Source organism: Hippocampus guttulatus, chromosome 19, assembly GCF_054856545.1.
Source record: "Hippocampus guttulatus isolate MCC_2025c chromosome 19, RoL_Hgut_1.0, whole genome shotgun sequence".
Classification (NCBI taxonomy): Eukaryota; Metazoa; Chordata; class Actinopteri; order Syngnathiformes; family Syngnathidae; genus Hippocampus; species Hippocampus guttulatus.
Window position 1 is genome coordinate 9,788,121 of NC_141279.1, and position 26,125 is coordinate 9,814,245.

At 50.2% G+C, this 26,125-nt stretch overlaps 4 protein-coding genes across 11 annotated transcripts; 2 read left to right on the top strand and 2 right to left on the bottom strand.

Annotated features, from left to right (window-relative positions):
- Window positions 1-10,831, bottom strand: LOC147190215 (uncharacterized). Of its 3 annotated transcripts, XM_086138172.1 has the most exons (13): window positions 9,873-10,831; window positions 9,565-9,746; window positions 4,478-4,560; window positions 3,822-4,009; window positions 3,460-3,635; window positions 2,404-2,513; window positions 1,864-2,335; window positions 1,643-1,701; window positions 1,550-1,567; window positions 1,384-1,434; window positions 1,123-1,308; window positions 864-944; window positions 1-792 (listed from the first exon to the last, which is right to left on the bottom strand). In XM_086138172.1, the coding sequence occupies exons 9-13, from the start codon at window positions 1,556-1,558 to the stop codon at window positions 766-768; spliced, it is 354 nt and encodes a 117-aa protein (XP_085994298.1). In that variant the 5' UTR covers window positions 1,559-1,567; window positions 1,643-1,701; window positions 1,864-2,335; window positions 2,404-2,513; window positions 3,460-3,635; window positions 3,822-4,009; window positions 4,478-4,560; window positions 9,565-9,746; window positions 9,873-10,831; the 3' UTR covers window positions 1-765. The 3 variants fall into 3 exon arrangements, 2 of the variants coding, with proteins under 2 accessions (XP_085994298.1, XP_085994297.1); XM_086138171.1 differs by having other exon boundaries at window positions 1,550-1,701; XR_015103970.1 differs by lacking the exons at window positions 9,565-9,746; window positions 9,873-10,831 and adding an exon at window positions 4,815-4,829 and having other exon boundaries at window positions 1,550-1,701.
- Window positions 6,485-12,958, top strand: LOC147190216 (tumor necrosis factor receptor superfamily member 12A). 2 transcript variants are annotated; one of them, XM_086138170.1, is made up of 6 exons: window positions 6,485-6,558; window positions 6,675-6,794; window positions 10,749-10,847; window positions 11,155-11,298; window positions 11,597-11,645; window positions 11,741-12,958. In XM_086138170.1, the coding sequence occupies exons 2-5, from the start codon at window positions 6,713-6,715 to the stop codon at window positions 11,635-11,637; spliced, it is 366 nt and encodes a 121-aa protein (XP_085994296.1). In that variant the 5' UTR covers window positions 6,485-6,558; window positions 6,675-6,712; the 3' UTR covers window positions 11,638-11,645; window positions 11,741-12,958. The 2 variants fall into 2 exon arrangements, with proteins under 2 accessions (XP_085994296.1, XP_085994295.1); XM_086138169.1 differs by lacking the exons at window positions 6,485-6,558; window positions 6,675-6,794 and adding an exon at window positions 7,714-8,889.
- znf646 (zinc finger protein 646) lies at window positions 11,142-23,425 on the bottom strand. 5 transcript variants are annotated; one of them, XR_015103969.1, is made up of 5 exons: window positions 21,459-21,688; window positions 18,020-20,637; window positions 16,707-17,639; window positions 15,263-16,107; window positions 11,142-11,291 (listed from the first exon to the last, which is right to left on the bottom strand). XR_015103969.1 is itself a non-coding variant. In XM_086138160.1 (4 exons), exons 2-4 carry the CDS (start codon window positions 20,485-20,487, stop codon window positions 15,363-15,365), a joined length of 4,146 nt encoding a protein of 1,381 aa, XP_085994286.1. In that variant the 5' UTR covers window positions 20,488-20,637; window positions 21,933-23,425; the 3' UTR covers window positions 13,004-15,362. The 5 variants fall into 5 exon arrangements, 4 of the variants coding, with proteins under 4 accessions (XP_085994286.1, XP_085994287.1, XP_085994285.1 ...); XM_086138160.1 differs by lacking the exons at window positions 11,142-11,291; window positions 21,459-21,688 and adding an exon at window positions 21,933-23,425 and having other exon boundaries at window positions 13,004-16,107; XM_086138161.1 differs by lacking the exon at window positions 11,142-11,291 and having other exon boundaries at window positions 13,004-16,107; window positions 18,179-20,637; window positions 21,459-21,690.
- On the top strand, window positions 23,417-26,065 carry znf668 (zinc finger protein 668). Its single transcript, XM_086138166.1, has one exon. The coding sequence runs from the start codon at window positions 23,456-23,458 to the stop codon at window positions 25,391-25,393; it is 1,938 nt and encodes a 645-aa protein (XP_085994292.1). The 5' UTR covers window positions 23,417-23,455; the 3' UTR covers window positions 25,394-26,065.
- Window positions 26,066-26,125: the final 60 nt, after the last annotated feature.

Consider the following 26,125-nt stretch of genomic DNA (forward strand, 5'->3'; position numbering starts at 1 on the left):
TACTGAAACATATTTTATTGAATTGGTCGTTGAGGGGCTGACAACGTCCCCATCATGCATTCGCGTTAGTGAGTGCACACCCAGTGAGTTGGTGAGAGCGGCGGCGAGAAACACCCGAGCGGTACGTCGTCGACATACTCTCCCTTGTAGGTTTAGCATTTCGCTCTCCCGGCGCCTTGGCCTCCGCGTCTCTCGTTTGGGAAGGGGGGGGGGGGAATAAATGGTCACACGCCGTGTCATTTTTCGTGCAGACGCAAGTCGCCTCAGGAGCCGCGTTCACCTTGGAGCCCCTTCGACGAGAGCAAGTGGCCCTTCTTCCAGATCACATTCATGTCGGAGCCCTGAAAGAAAGAAACATTGTCAGCCTGACGCCACACTTTCTTGGCCGTGTGTTTCATGGCATTTCGACCCTTCTTTCATCCAGCAAAACAAGCCTGCCTACACTGTCGCCCACAAAACAGCATCCCAACTGACAACCGCCACAAAGTTGCTCCGGATCCAGACAAGCCAAACAACTAGCTGACCATCTCCAACACGCCTTGCCAAAGAGCACTCGAGTCCCCACAAAGACACGGGTTCCACCGCCGGCTCCAAACGCGTCGCCCGCCACTGCCACCGTTACCATCAGAACAACCTGCAGTGACGACGCTCAACCGAGGCACGCCGCAAAGCTCAATGCCCTGGCCTCTCCCGTTCAGCATTCTCTGGCAGCCCGCGGACGGATGATCCTCATCGGTGCGCCGCTTGCGGAACTGCTCCTTCTTCTCACCCCCAGTCGGCTCCATCGGAGGCCTGCAATCCCAAAAATAAACAACTTTTCTGCAGGTGCCCCTTGACGATGAAATGGCCGTGCGTTTCGTTACCTCTGCACGCTCTTCCGATTCGCCCACAGACGGCTTTAGTCCGGGTCTGACCATCCTGCTCTGCTTCATTGCCATTTCGCACTGCCAAAAGACAAAACAAAAACCCGCATGTGTACATGTACTTCCTCCCCAACGCGTAAGGTCGACCACTTGAAGTCACTTCACATTTTTATTCAAGGACAAAAACACCAAGAGAAACGGCTCACGGCTTCCCCCGCGGCCCCCTCAAAAATAAACATCTGAAAATACTTCACAGTACACAATGGAAGCATCGTTGCCTCGAGAAGGCTCCGGCCGCCGCTCTTCTTTCCCGTCGCCTCCAACAAGCGGACTTCCAAAAATCCACCCCAAAGGTATTTGCGGGCCGGTCGTCATCTGCCGAGGCGTGCTGGAGAATCGAGGTCGGCAAGGCTTGGCACATGGATGAGGAGCTGAAAATGACGGCCTGGGTCCAAAAGCCCCATCACGCAGTCGGCGTTAGTCAGAGAGCACAGCCAGCGAGCGGCCAAGACGTACTTACTCTCCCTTGCGGGTTTGCCACTTTGCTCTCCCGGCGCCTCGGCCTCCGCGTCTGGGAAAAGAGAGTCCTCTGAACATGACTTATCATCTATTTTATTTATTTTTTTAATGCAGACTCAAGTTGCACTGGCCTCAATCGCGACACCGCCGGTCGCCCCCCCCCTCACCACATCCATGTCCGAGCCCTGCAAAGATGACCATCGTCAGACCGGCGCCGCCTGTTGATCTCTTCGCCGCGTGAGTGTTTTGGTTTTGATTACCCGGGATTCAACTGGACAGGAAGGCGGCGAGTTGGATGGCTCCGCTGTTTCGCTTTATACTGTATATATAAAAAAAAAAAAAAAAAAAACTCAATTCAGCAAATGACGTTTGTCGGCTTCGCATACTTGACAGTTTGGCACTTTGTCCACCGCGCGCAACTGGAAAAAGAAAACTCATGTTAGCGGCGTGCCCGTCACCTCATTTGCGACGTACTCCTTACCCTGGGCCGAGATCCTCTTGCGACCCCCCTCATGCGGTCCGGTGCCTGCGCGACCCTGAAACACAGACAGAATGTTTTTCCTTGACGGTATGACAGAGTCCTTCCTGCAGCCCTGCCTACACTGTCGCCCCACAAAGCAGCTTCCCAACTGACAACCGCCACAAAGTTGCTCTGGATCCAGACAAGCCAAACAACTAGCTGACCATCTCCAACACGCCTTGCCAAAGAGCACTCGAGTCCCCACAAAGACACGGGTCCCACCGCCGGCTCCAAACGCGCCGCCCGCCGCTCCCATCAGATATTGACAACCCACACCGACCACGAGGCACAAAGCAAAGTAATTTGCAACTCTGGCCCCTCCTGTTCAGCATTTCCAGGGAGCCCGTGGACGGATGATCATCGGTGCGCCGCTCGCTTCGCTTAGTTTGTGGAACTGCTCCTTGTTCTCATCCCATTCAGCTCCATGTGAGCCCTGCAACCCAAAAAGTCAAACATTTTTGCAGGTGCCCCTCGTTATTCAATTGCCATGCGTTTTGTCACCTCCGCACACTCTTCCACCCTCCGAAGCACGCAGAGTGCTTCCGTCCGGTTCTCGTCTTCATGCTGCTCTAATTCGCTGGCGCATTCCTGTCCCAAATAGCGACTTCACACTGCAAGAAAAACGAAAAACAGGTTTCGCGACTTACTCTCGCCTCATGGATCTTGTTGGCTCTCGCAGCCCGCAAGTGGACGAATAAAGATGTACTTTGGGCTGCGTTTGGAGCAGAAAGGGCTGAAAATGTGCATTCGTGAAACGATTCAGGCTTCCACAATAATATTCACGTTTATAGAACAGCGAAGGACATTGGCGAATAACCTGCAAAGGGAGGGTGGGGGGTTAGACATGCAATTGAGCTTCCTCACATTGGCTGAGGGGGGCCAAACATTTTTGACCAAGACAGTAAACTTCATCAAACCAGACGTATGCATCGGAGAAATAAATGCGTACCACCCGAGAGAAAACGCCATGTTCAAACATTTGGTCAAACAAAACCTTTCATTGTTCAATTCCCAAGCACAAAGACGTCGGTTTTGTAATTTGCAACAATTTAAAACAAACAAACAAACGAAAAGAGTAAAAGAGCTGGCCAGCTTTAAAACAAACCCCCAAAAAGTTGAAAACGTGGCAAGAGAAACGAAGAGCACAATGCACTAAATCAAGGAAAAGGCGAATGAGTCGTGGCGTCCTGCGCTCCAACGCTGCAAATCGGGCAACAAGCAAAAGGACATTGTGAGGAAGGACGACAAGCGACAAACATTTGCCCGTGTGCTCACTCGCCGAATGAAAGCCCGCGTGGTCGGCCGCCATCTTGCCGGAGCTGTGCACCGCGCTCATTTAATTTCCTCCCGCACACCTGACTCCAATTCATTTGCTAGCCTGACGTCACGCCGGCCAATCCGAGCCAACCTTCTTCTACCGCTGCTTGTTCCACGGTGTTTTGCACACGAGCGTCACCCGTTGACCCGCCAGGGTGACTGCTTTGGCTTACCCCGGAAATTGCTCGACTTTCGGCCCCAAAGTGATTAACATGGCGTAAAATACCACTTGTTTCTCACCTTCGACAGCCTCCGCTCGTCCTCGTCCACCCGCTGCGCCGCACGCCTGCCCCCAAGATCATGGAAAACGCAAACAACGTGCCTTTTTCTCGTGATGGGTCCATGGGGCGGCATGAAGCGTGTTGACCCAATGATGCACCGTGTGGATCCTGACTCCTGCTGGACTTTCAACGTCCCTGCAGACAAGCCACGTGACAGACTGAACTGACTGATTTGATGACAGTGTATCCCATAGAATTGACATCAATGACTTTGTCTTCAAAAATCTTTATTCAGAAAAATACGTTGCTCCAGTGTTTGGAATTTGAGTCTGTTGCTTTCCTTGTATGCTATTTCCCCTACTGTGGAGAACACACGCTCACGTGGTACTGATGATGCCGCCGTCCAGAGGAACTCCTTTGAGAGCTGGGAGAGGTTTGGAAAAGTAGTGTGTTGGTTCCTCCAATAGTATTCCCCTCTGCCAGGTACCGCTGGACCTCAGATCGAGCATCTGCTGTTGCGCTTCTTCCCAGTCTCCCCACCTCATCATCCAAATGCTGCCGCGGGTCATCTAAAAAATAAAAACCCACGTGCGCCTGTCGCATCTCCGGTTGAATCGGGGGGGGGCTCTCTCTCACTGATGGTCTGCAACACTTGATTAAGCGGCCTGTGTGAACACGCCGTAAGAGCTACAAGACAAACTAAACATGAAATACGATTACTAGCTCCGGCGGTATGTTTCGGGCATCCTTTCAACCTTGCTCTTTGCCTTTGTGTATCCCATGAAATAACATGAACCATTCAGAAAATACAGAATGATCGCAAACAATACTGAACCTTGTGCTCTTGCATTGCTACGGATTTATCAAGGTGCATTAGCACCCTCTGGTGGATAAAAGCCAAACAGCTTTACAAAGCAACAAATCACAAAACAAAGTGAAATAAAGCGAAATTCATGACACAACCAAACATTACACGCGAACGTCGTTCCCAGCTCAACCAGGCGCAAAGGAATCATTCACAGTTTTACGGTACCTACCGCCTTCAGTTTTGCCAGTTTTTACCCTCGAGCACCTTTCTTCTCTGTCCATCGGAATTGTGCGACAATTATTTTCCTCCACCCTTCAAAATAAAAGCGATAGTGGCAAGTCAAAACATGAACCAAAAACAAACATTAAAACGTCATTTGCAACCCTGCACTTGTGCAAATCCGAAGTTATCAGCGGAGCTTTACAAGGTCGAGCGATCAGGGTCATACGAGGCATTTACAGTCCATCACACTCAACTCTACCAAAGTGGTCAGTTTTTCCCCCTCAGTTGGCTGAAATACTGCACAGTACTGGACTGTCGTCGTTTTTACGAGGGTCTCGACTTACGTCGCGAGGTTCCAAACGGCGCACAATGAATGAAGTGACATCGCCTCAATGGTCACGTGGCACCAGGACGTGCAGTGACCGTCGTATTAACTGTTTTTATTTCATTGTTTCATGTCTCCGATGCGCCCTTATTATAATTATCCACCATAATTATTATTTCAATACTCGCTCCAGCATAAGTAACATGATTTGGGTTACGTCGCCAACCCGGAAGGGCATTCAATTTTTAGCCGAAAAAAACGACTATGTATTGTAAGGCGTTTTTAACCGAAAAAACAACGACTATGTATATAGTAAAGCGTTTTTAGCCGAAAAAAACGACTATGTATAGTAAGGCGTTTTTAACCGAAAAAACGACTATGTATATAGTAAGGTGTTTTTGGCCGAAAAAACCCGACTATGTATATATAGTAAGGTGTTTTTTAAAAAGATGTACATGTACAGTATAGTACGGGTGTTTTTTGCCATTTTTTTTCTCTAAATGGTCTTTTTATAAAAAAAAAAAAAAAAAAAAGGCTTCTGGGGTCATTTTTTGTCATCAAAGCCTGAGCAAAGACAGTGGTTTGTGCGAAGAAAGCTTCGCATGAAGGTCGATGCTTGGACCTGACTGCTGACTTTGAAACAGGCACGAATCAGTCGGGTGGTGTCGCGTACCTCCAGATGTTTGGCGCAGAGCAGCTATGGCTTGACTGCATTGTTATTGCAAATTTGCACGGCTGCGGGAGGCCCCACCCTACCCCCAGACGCTAATAACCCCACCGCTCTGCGTCAGGGACACTCACATCTTCCAAAGTGAGAAGGTCACATGATTGAGGTCTTCCTTTTCTTTGAAGTCAATTTATGATTTTTTTTTTTCTGACAGCAAAGGCGGTCCATACGAAAAAGTCACGGTTTGCTCAGAACCTTGTTTTCGGGGCCGCTCTTCGCCGTCACATGAGTCAGCAAAAATAAAAACCCAAATTGTTGTCTTGTGGCAAGGGGAAATTGTTTATTTTGAGGAAAGCGCAACATCAAATACTGTGCCTTCTTTTTGGAGATGATCAGAAACTTAAAAAGGTCCACCCACACCGATTGACCTAACTTGGCTGTTTTGGGGAAAGTGGGAGGAAGAGCTCCGTTTCAAACCCCGAACTTCACAAGGGTGAGGTGGACGCGCTAACCCCTCGTACACGCCGTCACCCCTGTGGTGTGTCCTGTTATTCCAGGATGCTCCATAAGCTTATTATTGAAGTTTTCCCCAAAACAAAGCGCGTTGCTCCATTGGATGTCATCAGGCTTCGTGTGCATGCGCGCGCGCGTGTTGGCAGACAGCGGGATGACGTCGTCAGGCGTGGTAATAACAATGAGAACACGATTGAATCCAGACGACAAGTCGTCTTTCTTTCTCTCTCTCTCTCTCTCCCACCATGTGTAAAATATCTGAGCGAATCCAAAAAAGTTACGAGTTGAAACATTTTGCGCGCGCGCGTGTCCACTAACTGTTTGTGTGCATGGACAGTGTGTGGGAAAAGACGAGAAAAAAGTCCACTGGTGGAGTTTCCTGAGTGCAGTGGAGCAGTGTGGACTGGATAGGAAATGACTCATGGTGTGTGCGCGCTCGCTTGTGTGTGTGTGTGTGTGTGTGTGTGTGAGTGCGTGAGTGAGAGAGAGAGAGGGAGAGAGAGAGAGAGTGTTAGTGAGCAAGCGAGCGTGGGTGTGTGCTCCAGTGTGCAGCGTGTTAAAAACACGGAGCCCAGTGGTCCCGGTGAGTCACTCCGTGATGTTCGTTTTTCCATGCTGACGACCACTGCGAGCTCGTCGCTCTTCGCGTGAACTTTTTTCCCAGTTGTTTTTAAATTATTATTATTATTATTGTGGTAGGTGTGCGTGTCAAGCGCGCAGACGCACACCGTCGAACGATGGACTCCCACCTTTTATGCACCATTTGTGGATTTTTCGTGGCGTTGCTGAGCGCTCTCCCTGGCACGTGCGCACAGAAAAGTAAGTTGGGGTTTGCTTCATTGTGACTTTTTTTGTGTGTGTGTGTGTGTGTGTGTGTGTGCGTGTGTCCGTCAAGTGTGCGCAAAGCGGTTCCGTTACCGGCTTACGTAGTTGACCGGTTCCGCATTCCGACGGCCTGATTTCAGGCGCTGCATTCATCGACCCGCAAGTTTCAGACCGAAGTAACACACCTCGTTTTGGGAACGAAAGCAAGGTTCAAAAAGTCGTCAAACGATGGTGACAACAGAAACGAGTGCATATTATTCTATAACAGGTCAAACATGTCTGTCTCTCAAACTAGACACGAGTCTGATTTCAGACCGCCACTGAAGGCAACACCACATTTCAAGTTACTGTAATTCGTCATTATGTCTAGTGTTGCCTTCGATGACAGTCAGAATTCAGTCCTTTCCTCACGTTGCTGAGGTGCCTGACGATCTGTCTCAGGAGAGGGATGCTCTCGCTCTGATTTCGAGCTCACCCTGAAGGCAGCGCACTTTATGTACATCGATGGATGGCTGTCTGATTTCAGACTGACACTGAAGGCCACAATAATAGGGTAGATGTCAGGTGGCCTTCAGGGATTGTCTGAAATGAGGACTTTCCTCACTGCGTCTGTCTATTTTCTTTTTAATCTGACAAGCCAAACTCAGTGAATGCAAGAATTAATTAAAGATAATTTGGGGCCAGATGTTGCCTGCTGCCCCCGTCTGAAACCAGCGCTTTCATTACTCACTCTATCGTTTGTCTGTCGTATATTCAGCCAACGATCCGCGTGCTGAAGTGAAGAAACTAATCACCTCAATCATGATTTGTTTCCAAGATATACCAACATAACTGAATGCCATGAACGGAATGATCTGGAGTGTTCATTACAATATAAACTAGCATGTAACCAGTTGACAAGTGCACATTTTCGCAGTTTCCCACAGAAACATGCACCTGTTGGCCTTTGGGGATTCATGCGAGGGGGTGTGGGGAGTGATCGGGAAACAGTCAAAGACGGGATAAGGCACAAGGCATCCAATAACCGCAACGTTTTATCTTCTATAAAGAAAATGGCACTGTTTCGTATTGTGCAGTAATGCAAATCAATCGACAGGAAAGAATTGAGCAGTTTGTGAAACATGATCTGATGCGTCAATTCGTTTCATTGTGCCCCTCCGTCTGGTGTGTCCGACTTGGCCACCGTGTGGCAGAATAATACAGTCCTATCGAGACAAACGAAGAATCGCCGTCAGTGTCAGTGACTCTAACAAGTGGAATAATAGTGGTTGTCTTTCCAGAGGATAAATAATATACGCCTATACGTTCACATTAAGCTAGCAGGGGCATGTTGTTGTTGTTTTCTGTTTTGTTTGAGAGAAAACTTCAGCTGGCACCTGCGGCATTAAAAAGCGTGAATCTTTTTTTTGCAAGTTAACAGGAAAAATCTTCATTTGACCGTTGTTTTCGTTTAATAACATATTGAGTTTTGGGTGTTGATTTTCAAATGCACTTGTTTCAGTATTAGTGTACAGAAGAAGAAAGACTGTGGTTTATTACATCACACTTATCGTGACTTTTGTTTTTCTGTCCTGTCCCTGATAAAATACTCTGTTATGTAAAAGTAACACGAAAAGATTTTTGGAATCCCAGAGTATGATAACCCGTGTCCGTATCAGGATACCACGCGAAATTAATCCAACTTCCGAGTGTCAAAAATATTCTACATATCATCGGTCCTTCAGCCATGTGCTGTAAACCGACTTCATCCAAAGAGTTCGGCGCAGTTGTTTTGTTAAGCGTTGTTGTGGAATCCCGACGGAGGACAGCAGGCTGAGTTCATACGAAAACAGCGCTCGCCTTCAGATCATTTCCTGATGCTTTCAAGCGCCGCTGTTGAGCGCGCGTGCGCGCGCGTCCGCCGCCACTGCAAACGCGAAGCCGAGTCTCGCAGCGGCGAGAGGCCATCTCGCACATCTGGATATCAGCTGTTGCTCCGCCCGCCCCCGTCCGCTTTAGGACAAAATGCAACATCCCCACACCCAAAACGACGAGACTCCCCAACGTCAGGAATGCGAAAGCCGGCGCCAGATTGCACATGAGCGGAGCGGTGAGAAAACTCCCCGAGCGAGCGAGAGCGCACGCGCACGTGACGGCAGGCGAGCGAGGACGTCAGCTGCCTTGCGACACATTGCGGTGCGGATGTGGTTTGTCGGACACGGGGTCAGCTGACGGTCAACGCCGACGCTGCTTCCCGGTGACCTTGGGCATTCCCAGAGTTCTTCCTCTGCTGGTGCCACTTTTGGTTGACGACTACGCATTCCAAGCTCATTCTGCTGCACTACGACTGTAGCATTTATTTTTGTTTTTTTGCAGGGGGGGCGGGTGAAAAGACAGCAATTGGCCTTTCTCGCCTGTAGCTGGCACTATTTTCCAAGGTTGTGCACCATGGAAGACGGCTTTCTTGTGTGTCTACTGTTCAAAAAAACAAGACTTTTTAACTTTCTCCCATTCCCACAAAAAACAAAATAACGTCTGGTTTCTAACTCGTTTAACACAAAACACCTTGCCAGCTTTCAAATTAGAACAGTTTTGAAAAATCAAATTGGCAAAATTTGGAATCGATTGGGTTTGAAATATCCTTCGGAACCCTTTCGACTGGAGAGCGACTTGGTGATCTTGATGGGCCGCTATAGCCACTTTAATTGTCCAAAAATTGGAACTGACATCGACAGACGAGGAGGACAACTTATGTACTGTGTAAATGTGAACTTGTAACACTCGCCTGACTTGCGTGCGGGCCGCGTGGGGCCGGTCGGTTTCCACTCGGTGACGTTGTGGACGTCGGGGGCGAATGGTTGTTCGTGTCAATATGTACCGGTACCCGCGACCAGTTCAGGGCGTAGTCCGCCTTCAGTCCCAAGTCAGTCGAGTTCGGCTCCAACAACCGCCCCCCCTCCGGCGACCCTGTTCAGGATAAACAGTGGTGAGAATGGATGGACGATATTACGTGCAGCGGCGTAATGCAAACAAGTTGAGTTGAAAGTAACAAAGTTGGGGTGAGGGCTGAGAAAGGAGGGCGGTGGGGCACACATTGAACCACTCATCTGTCTGGCTGTCAGGCAAACAAATGAAGCCTTCCATTGTGTCCACAGTGGGCGGGCGGGCAGGCGGGAAGGAAGCTATTCCCTCAAGCGGCATCTTGTTTTCATCTGGGTGACGTTCTGTGGAAGACACACAAACAATCCCAAGGAAGCACTTTGTACAAACACGCGCACGCTCGCAAAGTTACCCGCTCGCTCGGCATCTCGTGCGTCAGCGGCGCCGCTGCAAAGGCTTCCTCGCACACAAGAGTCGCTCGCGGGGTTCTCGGCAACTCTTTTGACGACGGAGGGGCCCGCTTCAACTGCGTGCGAGTCGAGGCGCCGAAGCCTCGGGCAGACTACTTGGCCAAGAAAATGACATGAGTGGCATTCCACCAAACAAAACAGAGCTCGTCCACCCCACCGGTGCCTTGACTTACCAAGTGGCTCTGTTTACGGGTTTGTGAAAAACGACAAGCCTTTGTGGGGGCAGTTTTTCGACCACTTTACAAGTACGCTGTGGCTTTTTGCGTCCGATTATAACTCCATTTTGTTGAACGCAGTGGAAATTGGAAAGAAGAGTGAAAAAGGGGCTCAGCCTCAACTAATGCTTGAAATGGCGGGATGTCCTATTCTCTTCAATCCTGCTTTGTCGGCTGACAAGACGGCTTTCTAACAGTGTTTGGACAATATTTTACATACGCCGACATTATTTTAAGGCGTTGAAACTCCTCCAATTCCCCCCAATGGTGAAGGTAGAAAAGTAGACATGCGATAGCACCAAATGCAACGTTTTGACTAGCTCACCTCATTGCTGCGCCATGTTTTTGTGTTGTGGGAAATTGTTCCAAACCGGGAAGTTGATGTGACGCTTTCCTGTGCGCAGCTAAGTGCGGCCTCTCGGAATTCTGGAATTCCGACCTGGACGCGTGTGTGCCGTGCGCATCCTGCAAGCAGTACCCCAAGACGCCGTCGTGCAACACATGTGAGGCATCACTTCACGATCTTCCTTTGGGGCCACCTCTCACTTTTACGGCACTGCGTGGGACAAATAAAATGTCGACTTTTAGGATGGCTCGAGCCATCTCGGCTACTAAATAAACAAACTGTTCTTAAAGAATGAACTGCAATTGAACTGAATTTAGTTTGCATTGCGCTAGCCTGTGAACCACCAAGTCAGGATTATTCTAAAATATAAATCGTACAATGAGAGTTGATCTTGGATTTTGTGAATTTCTGGTTAATTACCGTTGATTTCCAGCTTTGAAGTTGCAGTGGTTTTTCGGCCGCAGGCAAACTGGTGGAGGAGACGTCGGACGTTTGGAAGCTGGCAGCCATCAGTAGCTTCTCGGTGCTGGCCGTGGTCCTGGTGGGCGCCGCGCTCATCATCGGGGTCATGGTGCATCGGCGCAAGTCGCACAAACTGCCTCTACGAGGTACAATGTTTCTTTTTCTTTTTTGGTGTCTCCCAAATCTGACAGGATTAGGATTACTCTGAGCTCAGACTGGGTTATTTTGAGCCCAGCAGTTTTAAGGGTGTACAATGCATCTTTGTGCGCCTATCTAAGGCGGCGACGTTGCGACGGCACGTGGGTCGAACGAACGTGATTTGAGTGACACCGAAGGCTAAGCATGACTTGTTCGCAAACGCTCGTCAATATGAGCATGCATCCTTTCGCTGGAGTGAACCTTGACCCGACTCCTTTTTTTTTTTTGTTTGTTTGTTTTCTACAGAACCGATTGAAGAAACCGCAGGGCCACTTTATCAAGCTTAAACATTTCAGTGAGTGAAAAAAATAAAAAGTAAAAAATGTTGCCCACTTTGACGCATGCACGCACGTGAGCGCTAACTGAACGGTCGCCATTTGTCATCGGCAGCCTCGTCTTCCTCTGGAAACAAAACCATGTAACCGACAGAAGCAAGCAGTGACCGCCCCTTCCCCCTTCCGCCCCCACGAGGCCTGACCTGACCTAAGGACCTTCCGGACCGCCTACTGTGTGCTCTGACTGACTGAGCGACCACAGGCTTTCCCATGACAACGAATACTTTTTTTTAAAGGACCCTTATTTAACTGCAGAAACGGCGACATCACGCTCGGGCGCCTTTGAACCATGCTCCCCCACCCCCAGGTAGAATGAACACTTGGACCCTCACAAGTGGGCTGTTATGTTACGTAACAGAATGAATGTAAGTTTGAAGAGGTCAAAGGTCGGGCTTCACACTGTCGGGGTCTGTTTGAATGTAGCTAACGTTTAGGTGAAGCGTCCTCTCTCGAGACAATCGTGCACTGTTACTGCGGCGCCCGCCGACGCCGACCGAACCACACACACTACTTTTACACTAGTTTTTCCATCTGTGTCAACTCCAATCAAATCAAATCGTGATTCTATCGGCGGAGGCAAGCTATCACCAACGACACTTATGTGGAAATACTAACGACTTTTTGTTTGTTTGTTTTCCTTCCTTCTAAAGATCTATTTGGGCCACACTGACTGGAAAGCGGGAACGGTTTGTCAACAGAGTATGAAAAAAGGCTCCCACTCAGCTGTTCTAGTCGGCTTTTTTTCATGTACAGGTTATTCGTTTAAAAAGTGCCATTTTTCTGTCTTGTTTGCAGTGCGGCCCAGATAGTCCTTAGTTGAAAGCCTTCAAATCTTTTTTCCTCTGTCACTACAAGGTGCGCAAAATTCCGATTGCGGGACTGAAGCTAGAAAAAAGTCGACACACCCAATGTTCATATGCGAGATGTTTTCCTCGTTGCTTTTCAAGATCACTTTTTTGTCCCCGACAGAGATTACACACGAATATATTTTAGGGAGTGTATGGTTAGCATTCAACGTAATGCTTTTTTTTATTTTTTTGGTAAATTACAAGCACATTTTCTTAAGATTTTTGGATTTGTCAAAAGTTCTACCAGGCCAGCTGTGATTTGAACTAACATCCTCCTAATGAGTTCAATGCCCCCCCCCCCCCCCACCCCACGAATCGAGATCAATGTTGTATACATGCACTGGCTTCTTTTGACCCGATTGCAGTCGTCTGAATAGCTTTTGAGAACCAAAATGTATTTTCACAATAAAACGTTGAACTTGGAAGAGTGATGCTTGCCGTGACTTGGAATCGAAAACGAGAGCCACACGGTCGTTTGGCCAGTCTTTTAATCACGACTTTGCTTCCATCCTAAATGAGCTTCTAAACAACGAAGTGGAAATCGACACTTCCGTGACAAAATAGTTCTATATAAATAGGACTTAAATACTGAGCACTTTACCGCCCCTCCCTCGGGTATTGTATTACACAATAACTAATCTAGCACTTCCAGTTCTCCTACAGAAGAAAGCTGTACAAAGATCCAGTGGTCAGTTGATTATTCTACGAGTTACAACGTTGAGCGAGGAGGAAGATGAGGAAGCACCACAAGAGACGAGAAGGCGAAAACATCAAACAACCCATAACTAAATATTAGTTGCTGCCTTGCATGTCGGCTACCGCGACAAATCGAGGTTCCAGGTCAGGAATACTACCAACGGGGAAATAAATGCTAGAAACGTGGCATGTGCTGTGTGTGGGATCGCACTGGAGACAGAATAAATTTCATACTTACATTCAAGTGATGATGATGAACTAGTGGGAAAAAAAAACTGAACAAGTGAATGCACGAACCCCCCCCCCCCACACCCCCTTTCCAGTGCGACCCCAACACTTTCTTGCTAGTTCACCACGGAAAGTGAATGCTTGAAGTAGAAACAAAACGGCCGCGCGGGCCGCACCAGGAAGCATTTTGTTGCCGGCCCGCGCGTGCAAATACAATCAAGGCCGCAAACGTTTCGCCCCTAAATCGAGGACCGCGCTTGTTGCGTTAACGCCACGAGGCGGGCAGTCGGCCGACTCGGACGAGGTATTTCAAACTCGTGTGGTGCCCAACCTCTGGAAATAAGGCAAAGAAAATCCCGTCGGAAATGTGCGGACCAGGCACGAGAGACAAAGACACGAGAAGACAAGGACGAGTCAAAGGATGAGAGAAACTGCGCTTGAGGCGGGCTGCGTTGCGTGTTCAACTAATACTTTGATTATTTACAACACATTTGCCCGCCCCCGATAGTGAAAGTGAAGTTAAGATGCAAACGATAGAAGAGACTCCAGACAAAAGAGGAGGACAGATTTGAGATCGTTGTGCTGTCCGACACAAGACAGAGTCACGACGGACAAGAATCAACATGGAACAAAGTCAGAGTTGAACAATCGCGACACCAAAGGGTCCTCATGGAGAAGGCTCGAGACACGATTCAAGATCAACAATGAAAGTAAAGCTACTCAGAAAAAAAATATATATTCAAGACGGATGAGTAAGAGAGATTCACGAAAGAACAGGGAGTCTGATTTGTATTACATGTTAAATTGCTCCACGTACAGCACTTTGTATGCAGCGACGGCTGTTTGAAAGTGCTCCAGAAATACAGTTGAGTTGAGTCAAGACGAGTCATCAATCGAGCGAGAAGAGTCCCAAAAAGAAGAGACTCAAAACACGAGTGCGTCAGGACAGAAGCCTGTCAGACAAAAGAATGCTAGAGAAGAGAAGCGCTTTCAAGACAGAAGAACCTCAGAGGACGGTCGGTCCAAGCAGACAAAAGTGAAGATCGATGAGAGTCGAAAATGCATCGACACACAATCACAGATGAGATTTTTGGGAAACAAATTGAAAGTTTACAAAAAGTCAGCAAAGCCATTTTGCGATGGCGACCATCTAACGGTGGTTGAGTTTTTTACGTCAAGTTAAAGATGGGTCGGCAAATCAGCGTGGAATCGTGATGATTTCCTGCCGCAAAAAGCTCCTTCACGGTTAAAACTAAACATTTTTAACAACATTCAACACACACAATAAAAAATCTCCCTAGTCAAAATCTGTCGCTTTTAGCATCCAATGTCACTTGAATTCAAATTATTTTATTAGGAAGTAGAAGAGCTATTTACGAGATTCAAGTCCATCACTTTGAGCGAGCTTCACGCAAACTCGATGAGGTATTTTGACGGGGTTTTTTTTTCTCGTTGTTGTTGTTTTCTGTCTGTAACCTTTACAAGGAGAAACGCATTTGACCTCCAAACTTTTTGAAATCGTGCATCCAACGATTTGTTCTCATGGCCAAATTCACAACGGGCGCGTGAACCCTGCGGAGACCTCAGAAATGCGGCGCCGTTTCACAACAAACATTTCTATTCGGCGTACCAGGGAAGATCCAAGTCGGTCACCAAAATGCAAGCCTCCAAAGGTCAAAATTCGGACCACCTGTAAAGGTTCAGAGCCCAGCATCCCCAACTTTTTGGGAGCAGAAGAGTAGATAGTTGCCGTTTCCTGGCACAGGCACTGAACAGTTGCAGGGAAAGCGGGCTTCTCAACTCACTTTGCTCGGTTGTCCGCAAGGGATGCGAAGAGATGCCGCGCGTGACTTGAGGACAACATTCGGAAGCCGTGGCAAAGTTGGAAGGAAGGCGGAGGAGACTTCAGAGGAAAGAGCCCATGTCCAAATCCATGAAGTGGTGAGCGTCCAAGCCAAAAGAGCGGGAGTCGTCGCGAGCGCGCTGGTCCCGGTGCAACTTGTCGTGGTGCCTCAGGTTGGACTTGCTGGAGAAGCTCCTGCCGCACACCGGGCAGGCGAAGGGCTTCTCCTTGCTGTGGATCCTGCGGTGACATATGAGCTGCGTGGAGACGCGGAAGGCCTTGCCGCACTCCAAGCACTGGTAGCGCTTGGGCTCCGTGTGGATGCGGCGGTGGTTCTTGAGGGCCATCAGGTTGGAGAACTCCTTGTGGCAAGCGCCGCAGGAGAAGGAGCCCGTCTTGTGGCTGTTCTTGTGGTTTAGGAGGGAGCCGGCGTGGCGGTAGGTGCGGCCGCAGTGCTCGCACACGTGGCTCTTCTCCGCCTGCTCGCCCGCGCTCTCGGGACGCTGGGACAAAGGTTCGGTCCAGCTAAGGTCGCTGGCCTCGGGCTCATCCGAGCCGCCTCGGTAGGGGTCCTGACGGCGATCCTTGGAGTGCACCTCCATGTGGCTCTGCAGGTGCGCGATGAGACAGAAGGTCTTGCCGCATTCCGGGCAGCAGTGGCGCCTCATCTGGGAGTGGATCTGGAGCGTCAGGGGGTCCGGGAAGGTCTGCAGACAAAGGCCGCAGTGGTGGAGGTTTTCCGAGTGAGTCTTCTTGTGGTTGAGGAGGGAGCCGGCGTGGCGGTACGAGCGCCCGCACAGGTCGCACCTGCGGCAACAGGTCGGTGTCACGCTCACATCTTCCCCCAGCTTCCTTCCCGCAAGCGGCCGGCTTTTTTTCCACAGACCTTTTCATCACGATGCCGCACGAACTTCCAGGTGGCAAAAGCTCCAAAGGCTCCTCTGGACAACTATTTGACAACTGTCCTGGTTTGAGTTTTTTTATTTTCAAGTAAAGTGAACACTTGAGTAAACCCTTGAGGAGGGGGGGGGGGGGTGTTATATCTGAAGGTTAAGAAGTTTTTGTCATTGGTCAGCACACAATTTTTTGCCACCTGGAAGTACCCGGGTAGCGAAAATTTTACAAACACATATCTGAGGCATGGCCACTATAGCAGCTCCAAAAGTAGCCGACGGTGTTGCAAGCTGATTTTTTCCTACCCTTTCGAATAATCCTTGTTGACAATGTTTTTGAGAAATAATTAACCTGATCCGTCATCACGCGGACGGCCGTCGACGTCAACGAGCCGTTTTTCAGCAGCGTGTATCAAACTGGTAGCTCTTTGCGTTAGCATCTGCTCATGGGTAAGTTGTCAACAAAACAGAGTAACACGGGACGAGTTGGCGGTCAAAAACGTAACAACTCACGTGAAGCACTTGTCGGGGCTTTCTCCCGGCGGAATCCCGTCCTCTCCCCGACCTCGGCGGCAGCGGTGCCTCTTGAGTCCGGACCTCCCTTGGAAGCTCTTCTCGCACGCCGAACAGCTGAAGTGTCCGCCCGCGCGGCTGTGGACCTTCTGATGGTTGCGCAAGATGCTGGCGAGGCGGAAGGCCTTCCCGCACGTGAGGCACACGTATTTCTTCTTCTGCGTGTGGATGCGCGTGTGGTTGCGCAGCGCCATGGGGTTGGTGAAGGCCTTGGCGCAGAAGGTGCAGGAGAAGTGCCCCGTCTTGTGCGTGTTCTTGTGGTTGAGGAGGCTGCCGGCGTGCCGATAGCTGCGCTGGCAAACGTTGCAGGAGAACATCCGCTCCTCTTTGGTGCCGGCGCAGGCGCTTCCCGTGGAGCCGGCGCAGGCGCGGGCCGCCGGTTGCTCACCAGAAGGAAACGTCCGTTTACACCGTTTGCTCCTCCCGCCGCCCTTCCGGGAGTCTGCGCAAACGTGAGCCGACAGCTGGCGTTTCCCCCTGAAGCCTTTTCCGCACTTTTGGCAAGAATGCTTCCGACTGGCAAAATGTGTGCGTAGGTGATTCTTCAAGGCCAGCTGATTGGCGTAAGCTTTGCTGCAAAGAGAACAGTAATACTGGCCGGTTTTGTGGGACTTTTTGTGGTTCACCAGACTGCCGGCGTGGCGATACGTACGCCCGCACTGCTCGCAGGCAAAGGGTCGGCCGTCACCCGCGCGTTCCGATTTGATCGCGGCTCCTCCGGCGTCCTCAGCTTCAGACTTGTTCATCTGCATGAGGGCTTGGATCTGGTTGTTCAGCTCTTGGATCTTGGCTCTGTTCTCCTTGTGCCTCCTGAGGTGGATCAAAAGCTGCTTCTGGATTTTGAAGGCTTTCCCGCACTCGGGGCAAGAATGCCTGGAAGGGAGAGATGAGGAATATGGTCAACGGCTCGTCGAGCGTGCTCTCTCCTCGGGATCCGGTACTCGGGAATGTCAAAAATTGAAAGCAACTAGCTCTGCAAAAATACATCTCAATTGAAGACTTATTGAGTTACTGCACCGAGTGTGAAACCAGTCTCTCAGCCTGCACCCTCACATTTGAATTTGGGCCCGTTTCGCTGCCACTTCCCTAATTCGCCCCAACGGAAAAGCCTCCCCGGCGGCCGCTTCATTTTATTCAATGAACTCTCACGCCTTTTAACGCTCATATAGCTCGCGAAAGCGCTGTACAATAACGACATCGCCTCAACTTTCTCCGAAACGTCAAACACACTTGGGAGTGTGCGAGTACATTACCTTTTCACGTCAAAGTGGGACCTCTGGTGGTTTTTAAGAGCCAACAAGTTGTAAAATCGTTTCTGGCACACGCCGCACTTGAACACTCCTGTTTTGTGAGACTTCTTGTGGTTGAGGAGGGAACCGGAGTGTCTGTACGAGCGGCCGCACTGGTCACACCTGTGCCGACGGTCCTCCAAGTGGTCCCTGACGTCACTCTGGCCTTTGTGCTGCAAGTCGTTTGCTTTGACTTCCACTTCCACTTCCTCGCCGTCTGCTGTTGCTGCTGCTGCTTCTTCCGTCTTCTCTGCGATGCAGCCGTGGCTCTCCAGATGACGGTAGCCGGCGCAGAAGGTTCCGCAGCGCCCGCAAATGATACTTTGCGTCTCCCTCTCGCCTCCTGGCCCCTCGCCGTCGCAGACGCCGTCTTCTTCTTGACGCTTGACATGCGCGAGCTGATGGGTGACCAAGTCCTGCCTGCTGACAAAGCTTTCCCCGCAGGTACTGCAGATCATCATTTCGGCCGGCTCATCGTCCCCGGCCTCCTCCTGAGAAGACATGGACGAGGGTCCCGAGCTGGCAGCCGCGCAGTGGGACTGCGCGTGTCCTCGGAGATGGCTCCTGAGGGCTTGCATGCTGCTGTAGCTGTTCCCACAAACGGAACACTGAAAAAGATCGCCGTCATCTTCTTCGGGGTCGCCGTTCAACTGCTCGCTGCTCACATCTTCTTGGAAGCTGCGCTCAAAGAAATTCTGCTGATCCACATCTTCCGGTTCATCAAACTGCGGGACGGTGCCGGCAAAACTCCCGTTGGCGTCGCGGCCCCCAGCCGTGTGCTGCTGTCCGAGCAGATGGCACGTGTGCGCCATGATACCGGCAATGTCTGCAAAAGTGTCCCCGCAGTCGGCGCACATGTGCCTCTGCATCAAGTGCTCGGCGTGAGGTAGCGGCGCGCTGGTGTCGGGAGCGAAGTCCGGATGATCGCGGTACACGGCGCCGTTCTCCTGATCCATGCCGAGCGTGAGATGAGCACCGCCGTCCGCCTCCTCATCCCGTCGCGAGGAGAAGAACCCCTGCTGGTTGACTGCACAAAACCGCTCCGAGGTGAGCCAGTCCCCATCTTCGTCGGGGTTGAACGAGGATTTGTGACCTTTGTGTAGGCGGAGGTGACTCTTGAGCGCAGCCAGGTGAGGATACTTCTTCCTGCAGATGGAGCACTGGTAAATCCCCACCTGATGCGAGCGTTTATGGTTGATGAGGCTCCCGGAGTGGCGGTAGCTCTTGCCACAAATCTGACACCTGAAGGGACGCTCGTCGGAATCGGCGACGGGAGCGTCGTCCATTTCGGATGCGTTCAGAGCCTGACTGAGAATTCTGGGATCCATGAGTGGGGGTTGTCCCTGAGAGCAGCTCGAAGATGGCGTTTGGTTCACCGAGCAGTTGGAATACATGTGACCATTGGCGCTCGCGGTTCCCTGTGTCTGATCAAAACCTTGCCGATGATTGACCGACGCCAAAGAAGGAATCGGGTTGACGTGAGCCGCATAAAAGTCACTTTTAGGCGAGGTAACGCTGTTGTACGTCATACCGTGGCTCTCCGCTATGGTGTCCTGCAGGCCAAAGGACGCCGACGAAGAGTTATGCATGTGGATGTGCTCCTGGAAGTCCTCATCACTTGGGAACACAACCTGACACAAATGGCAGAAGTTGACAGGGCCGTCTGGGCTCCGAGGGGAAAACCGCTCCAGTGTGGAGTTGGAGTAGAAGCCAAATGCTGAGCCACTACCTCCGCCGCCGCTTCTGACCTTGTGGGTCCTCTGGTGGCTGTAGAGCCCCGCCATGTTGTTGAAGAGTTTGAAACACACGGTGCACTCAAACATTCCCACCTGATGGGTCTTCTTGTGGTTGTTCAAGCTTCGGAGGTGAATGTACGTCTTGTCACACAGGTCGCATTTGAACGGTCGGCAGTCATCTGGCACGTCACACGCCGGATGATAACCCTCCATTTGGTCGTCCGCGGGTCCGTTTTCAGTTTGAATCCCCACAGGCGACCGGTCGTTCCAATGATTCTCGGCGATTTCATGCGGGGCTTCCAACTCCACTTCCGGCTTCTTTGCTTGCGAGGTACGGTGAACCCGCTCATGCGTCGCGAGTTGCGTTGCCAGGCGGAAAGCCTTGCCGCATTGCGAGCACGTGTACTTTTTGCGCGCCGTGTGACTCCGCATGTGACTTTTCAAAGCCAAAGCGTTGGAGTTCTCTTTGCCGCACACGTGGCACTCAAATGATCCCACGTCGTGAGCCTTTTTGTGATTGGCGAGGCTGCCGGCATGCCTGTAGCCACGTCCGCATTCGTCACATTTGTATTTGCGCTCCTCCTCTTGCGTCAGGTGACAGTCCGTGTGCTCGACGAGCGCGGCCATGTCAGGACACATCAGCCCGCACTGTTTGCACGGGAAACCTGCGGTCCGTGCCAAATCATGCGTCGCCATGACGATGAGGACCGAAATACACCCGCTGGATATAAAGTGTTTGCAGGAGGGTAATACATTAGATGCCTTTCTTGCTAATACACAACGGAGAACGGTTGTTTAGGTCCGAAGGGTGTCCAAAGAGGCCATAGAGCAGAGGACGAATCCAGCCTATGAGGGAGGGGAGGAAACAAAACATGCATGTATGACCCCTTAATATAAATTTCAATTCATTACATCACCACTAAGATACTCACCAGCCATGACAAAAACAAAAAACATAGTCACAGTGTATTGCAAACCAAATTAACAAAACATCACACAAAAGCACCGAGGTACGAAATATTATCGAATTCCATTCCGATATCCCAAATAAATCCTAATCATGGATTCTCCCCTCAACATTTTTAGCATTGGAACAAGTTATCCTTCCAGTGTATTTATTTGTTCGATTCGATACCGGGTGGCAGTGAGGCGGCACGTTTACATCATGCCACAGCAGTGAATCATCTTAAAAGCTGTTGTAGTATTTTCTACACTTTTTTCCATTTGACTAATTAAGGAACTATATCGTCGACTTTATAGCAAATCTACTCATTCCCAACTCCCTAATCTATATAAAGGGGTTTCGGTGGACTTTTTCGCTAACTGCACAGTTTACTGTTTATTTACTTTGAAAACATCAACAACAAAACTAAATGGTGTTTAGGGAATGCATGCAGTGACACTTTGCACTAGGAGGCTAATTAGATCCAACGCCTTTTTCCCCCCTTTCTTTTTCAACACCACCACTAAAGAAACGCAGAAAACGTTTCCAAGTAACTGTACAATTGCCGATGGGTGTGGAAACAAGCGCAGGTGAATTTGTTGCGCGAATTATTCGCAACGTTAGCGGCGCGATATGCTAGCAGTCTCTTAGCTAGCAAAACAAACATTGCAGCAAAAGAGGCAGGAAGCGCAACGTCAGCAAGTGTGGGAAACCAAATACCTACAATGTCGACTCGACGCAAATTACAGGGGACGTGCGGCTCCTCATTAGCTAATTAAATATCTTATTTTGCGATGGAGAGCTGTCTGCAGGGAATCTCTTCTTTCAATTGTCTCATTCTTCTTCCATCCCCAGTTCCACACTGCTCTTGTTGCTAGGGAACAGGAAATGTGCGTCCGCTAAATATTTCCCCACGGGGAAATCACTTTAGGGACCACTTTCAGAATCATAATCATCATTAACACGATTGTTAGCAAAACCTTATTGTATATCTATAATTTATGTGCTAATACTTTTTAAAGAAATCATTATAATATTTTTCAGTGGTATTGTTCAAACTGTGCAGAATGTTACAATGCTAGTAGTTGTACTTTTTAGGACCTGGAAGCACTGGTGTACAGAAATCAAAATTTCCAGACATTTAAAATGCCACACAGAGTATATTTAGTCGTACATTCGTGTATTTTAAAATAATTACACAAAAATGATGAGACTGCGTATTGTAAACACAACTTGCTTCACTCTTGTATTATGTCGTCAGCATGGTCCTAGCGCCGTTCCACTCGTCAAGTCAGCCAGTCAAAACGTAATACCGAGTCCGACAACAAATGCAGTCGCGTGCGGAGTCATTTTTTTCTTTCTTTCTTCCAAGCACTATCAACCCACTATTAATGCCCTGCTCCAGGTGAGGCTGTCACTCGTTCGTTAAATACAATTTTAAAAATAAAAATAAACAGAGAAAAGCTGATGCCGCCGTCGAGCAAAATAGACGCAGGCGGTCCTAAAGCCAGCCATTTTGAGTTGAATTAAAATAGCAAGCGAGCTAACGAGGGCGCGACGCGCACGCAATGCCAAGAATGATGACACGGTTAATACGTTCACCCCTCACCACTGAATCTTAAAACCGCGTGTGGTCGTGTTGGTCAAATAAATGAATATTAGCATTTGTGTCTTGACATCGCCGACTTCCTCTGTCACCGAGGCGGTTAGCTTATTGTCCCTAAGGTCCTAATGCCATCCATTTTGTAATATTTGTTCATGCACAGCTCGTAGTTCCACGTGAGGAATACGGAGTAGGTGGTGCAACACAGTCCCCGGCTTTTGTTGTCCTGAACGTACACTTTAGCCTGCTTGCTGTCAAATAAATCATCCCGTGAATTCTGCTCATCATGAGGCAGTGACTGATTCAGATTCGGATTCTGCTTCTGATTGTGCTGCATAATTCAGTGATTCCCAATTGTGCTTATGTGTCTTTATCTGTGCCAGCGACATATATTGACAGGCAGAACACGAATGCTTGAGATCAGTGCTTCTACAAATGTTCACCTCAAAAAATAAAATAAAATATTTGAGTTCCAGTACCCCCATCATGACCGACACATCAACATACCGCCATTGTGGTATTGTAGGCCTCAAAAAAAGGAGACGTGTATTTGAAATGTTTCTGGAAGCTACTGTACCATAATTATTATGCTTGAATTACAATGCATTGCACTAAAAAAGTTAAATACAAATAAATTGTCCTGAGCCAGTGATTCTTTTACCATCAATTCTCCGTGTGCTGTGGGAAATGATCAGGTTTCAATTAATTGGTCAAAAAACGATCATGTACATACGACAAATAAGATGATGCTGTTCAGCTTTCTAAACCAGCGATGTATAGTGACAGGCAGAACAATTAAATGCTCTTTCACTAGGTGGCAGAAGGAACATTTACCTGTTGCTTGTAGTAATAGCTGTACTACAGTATAAAAAGCGTTTCAACTTCTCAACAGTAAATATTCTCAGATTTCTGTTGTCCACAGACTAAATATCTGTGTGTTGAATCAAAAGAAAACATTTGCTCTTGCTTTGGAATTCCACATTTTCCCCATTTTTTTGATGTGATCGTCTTTATTTCATCGGACAGGGGTATACTTTTACTGATCTTGTTCTAATATGATGTGCCTCGGCTCCGTCAAGGTTAGGAAACCCTGGTGGAATCGATCTTCAAACAGAAAGATGGCTTCCCCGCAGGCTGGCAACACGCCTCCTACAGAGCAACGCACCCCTCTAGCGCAAGATGAGGATCGCCAACAAGGGGAGGCGGCGGAGAGTGACGTGCCCGTGAAAAAACGAGGCAGGGGCCGTCCCCCGAAATCCAAACTGTCCTTCAAGTGCTCGTCCTGCGGCGAGTCCTTCCGGAGCGTGCCGGCGCTGCGCGACCACAAGCTCTCGGCGCACGGCAAAGAGCCTCCGCAACATCCCCACGCATGTCCGCAGTGCCAAAAGATCTTCTCCAGCAAGGCCCATCTCTCCAAGCACGAGAGCACGCACTTGGCCCAGCGGCCTTTTCAGTGTCCCGACTGCCACAAGGCGTACAAGACGCCCACCGAGCTGCGCAACCACAGTCGCTCGCACACGGGCGAGAAACCGTTTGTGTGCACCGAGTGCGGCAAGGCCTTCATGCAGGCCATCTGCCTGCGGATCCACATGACGCAGCACAACGGCGAGCGGCCCTACTCCTGCCGCCAGTGCTCCAAAAGCTACCCCACCTTGTCCAAACTCAAGGTGCACATGCGCTCTCACACCGGCGAGAAGCCGTACTTTTGCGGCGAGTGCGGCAAGAGTTTCGCCGACCCCTCCGTGTTCCGGAAGCACCGACGCAACCACCAGGGCCACCGGCCGTACGCCTGCAACGAGTGCGGCAAAACCTACACGGAGCTGAAGGACCTGAAGAACCACGAGCGCTCCCATACCGGCGAGAAGCCCTTCCTGTGCTCCGACTGCGGCAAGGCCTTTTCCCGCTCGTCCTCGTTGGTATGCCACCTACGCATCCACTCCCAGAAGAAGCCCTATCAGTGCGAGCAGTGCGGAAAAGGCTTCACGCAGCTGTCCTCCTACCAGTCTCATCTGCGCACGCACTCCGGCGAGAAGCCCTTCCTGTGCCCACAGTGCGGCAAGATGTTCTCCGACCCGTCCAGTTTCCGCCGGCACCAGCGAGCCCACCTGGGATTCAAGCCCTACCCGTGCGACAAATGCTCCAAAAGATTCCGACAGCCGGCCGACCTGGCCGTGCACGAGCGGGTCCACTCCGGGGAGCGACCTTACAAATGTCAGAGCTGCGACAAGGCCTTCGTGGCATCCTGGGACCTGCGTCGGCATTTGCTGGTGCACACGGGTCTGCGGCCCTTCTCGTGCAGCGAGTGCGACAAGTCCTTCGCCGAGCGCTCCAGCCTCAACAAGCACCGGCGCGTGCACTCGGGAGAGCGGCCGTTCAAATGCGGCGAGTGCTTGAAATCATTCGTCGTGTCCTCCAGCCTGCGCAAACATGAGAGGACTCACTTAGCCGAGCAGGCGCAGGCGCGCCCGCCGACGCGACCGGAGGACCAGGACGAGGCGGCCGGCTTGGCCGGCCACCGCGCCACTCTGCCGCAGTTCTCCTGCGCTCACTGCGACGCCACCTTCGGCACCTGGGGTGAAGTCCAGGTGCACGAGAACCTCCACGTCCAGCGAGGCAAGACGGCGGGCTCGCACACCTGCTCGGCCTGCCGGGCGGAGTTCTCCGAGGCGGCGGAGCTGCAGGAGCACGAGAAGCAGCATGCCAAGCCCAGGCCTCACGTGTGCGCCAGCTGCGGCAAAGGTTTTCTCAACCGAGCCGGCCTGCGCAAGCACCAGAAGATCCACTCCAGCAGTAAACCTCACAGCTGCTCCCAGTGCGGAAAAGCCTTCCTGTTCCCCGCCTACCTCCGCAAGCACTTACGGACGCACGCGGACGCCTCGCGGTCCGACCTGAACATCATCCACACCGACCCGCTGCCCTCGCCCCCGCCGCCCCCCGGCGACCCGCCGCCCACGGCCACGGAGGCCAGCGGCACCTCCTTGACCGTTCCCGTCAGTGTGTCTGCCGCCGCTTTTCACACTCTGCCAGAGTACCTGATCAAGGAAGAACAACTTTAAATAACGTATTCCACTAGTGGCCGTCAACTGAGTTCCAGTTCTTGGGACCGAGCCGAAGGGGTGCGACATTTACGGTGGATTTGCGCAAATTAAAAAAAATTATAAAAATTCCATGTGGGAAGTTACTGGGAATCGAGAGTCATTTTTAAGGAAAAGTATTCTGTTCAAGCTGAAGTATTTTGTTTTGCCGTAAGCAGACATCCATGCAAAATAGATGGCTCTCCTTGCCTACATGCAAGGGCATCACTGAACCTTCACCATTGCATTTTTTGGAAATGGGTGGCTAGACAGTACAGTGCACCTTCTCGACAGAATTTTGTCGTTTTTCCTCACAAAAAGTCACGCACGGAAAATAACTTGAAAGCAAAGCAACGATCACATTTCCAAAAGGTGTTCGGCTACATACAGCACTTAACCTTTTTTGTATCCATGCCTACATTTTTGGGCAGAAATATTTTGGCTTCTGCGAAAGTTTCAAGCGTGTCCATCACACTCGAACTTCCATGAAAAGAAGGTCAAACGCTGCACAATTGTTTTCCTTGACAGCTTGTCCAAAGAATATTTGCTTTGTTTAGTATTGCTGACGCGGAGGCGATTGACTGTGTACTGGCATCACCTCAAGAAAACACAACTTGTCATTCCAAGAGGAATAAAAATTGCATTTCACACATACGGGAGTACTCATGTTGTCATTTGCGTGTGTGGTGCGCACCGCGTATGGGATTCAGTGGA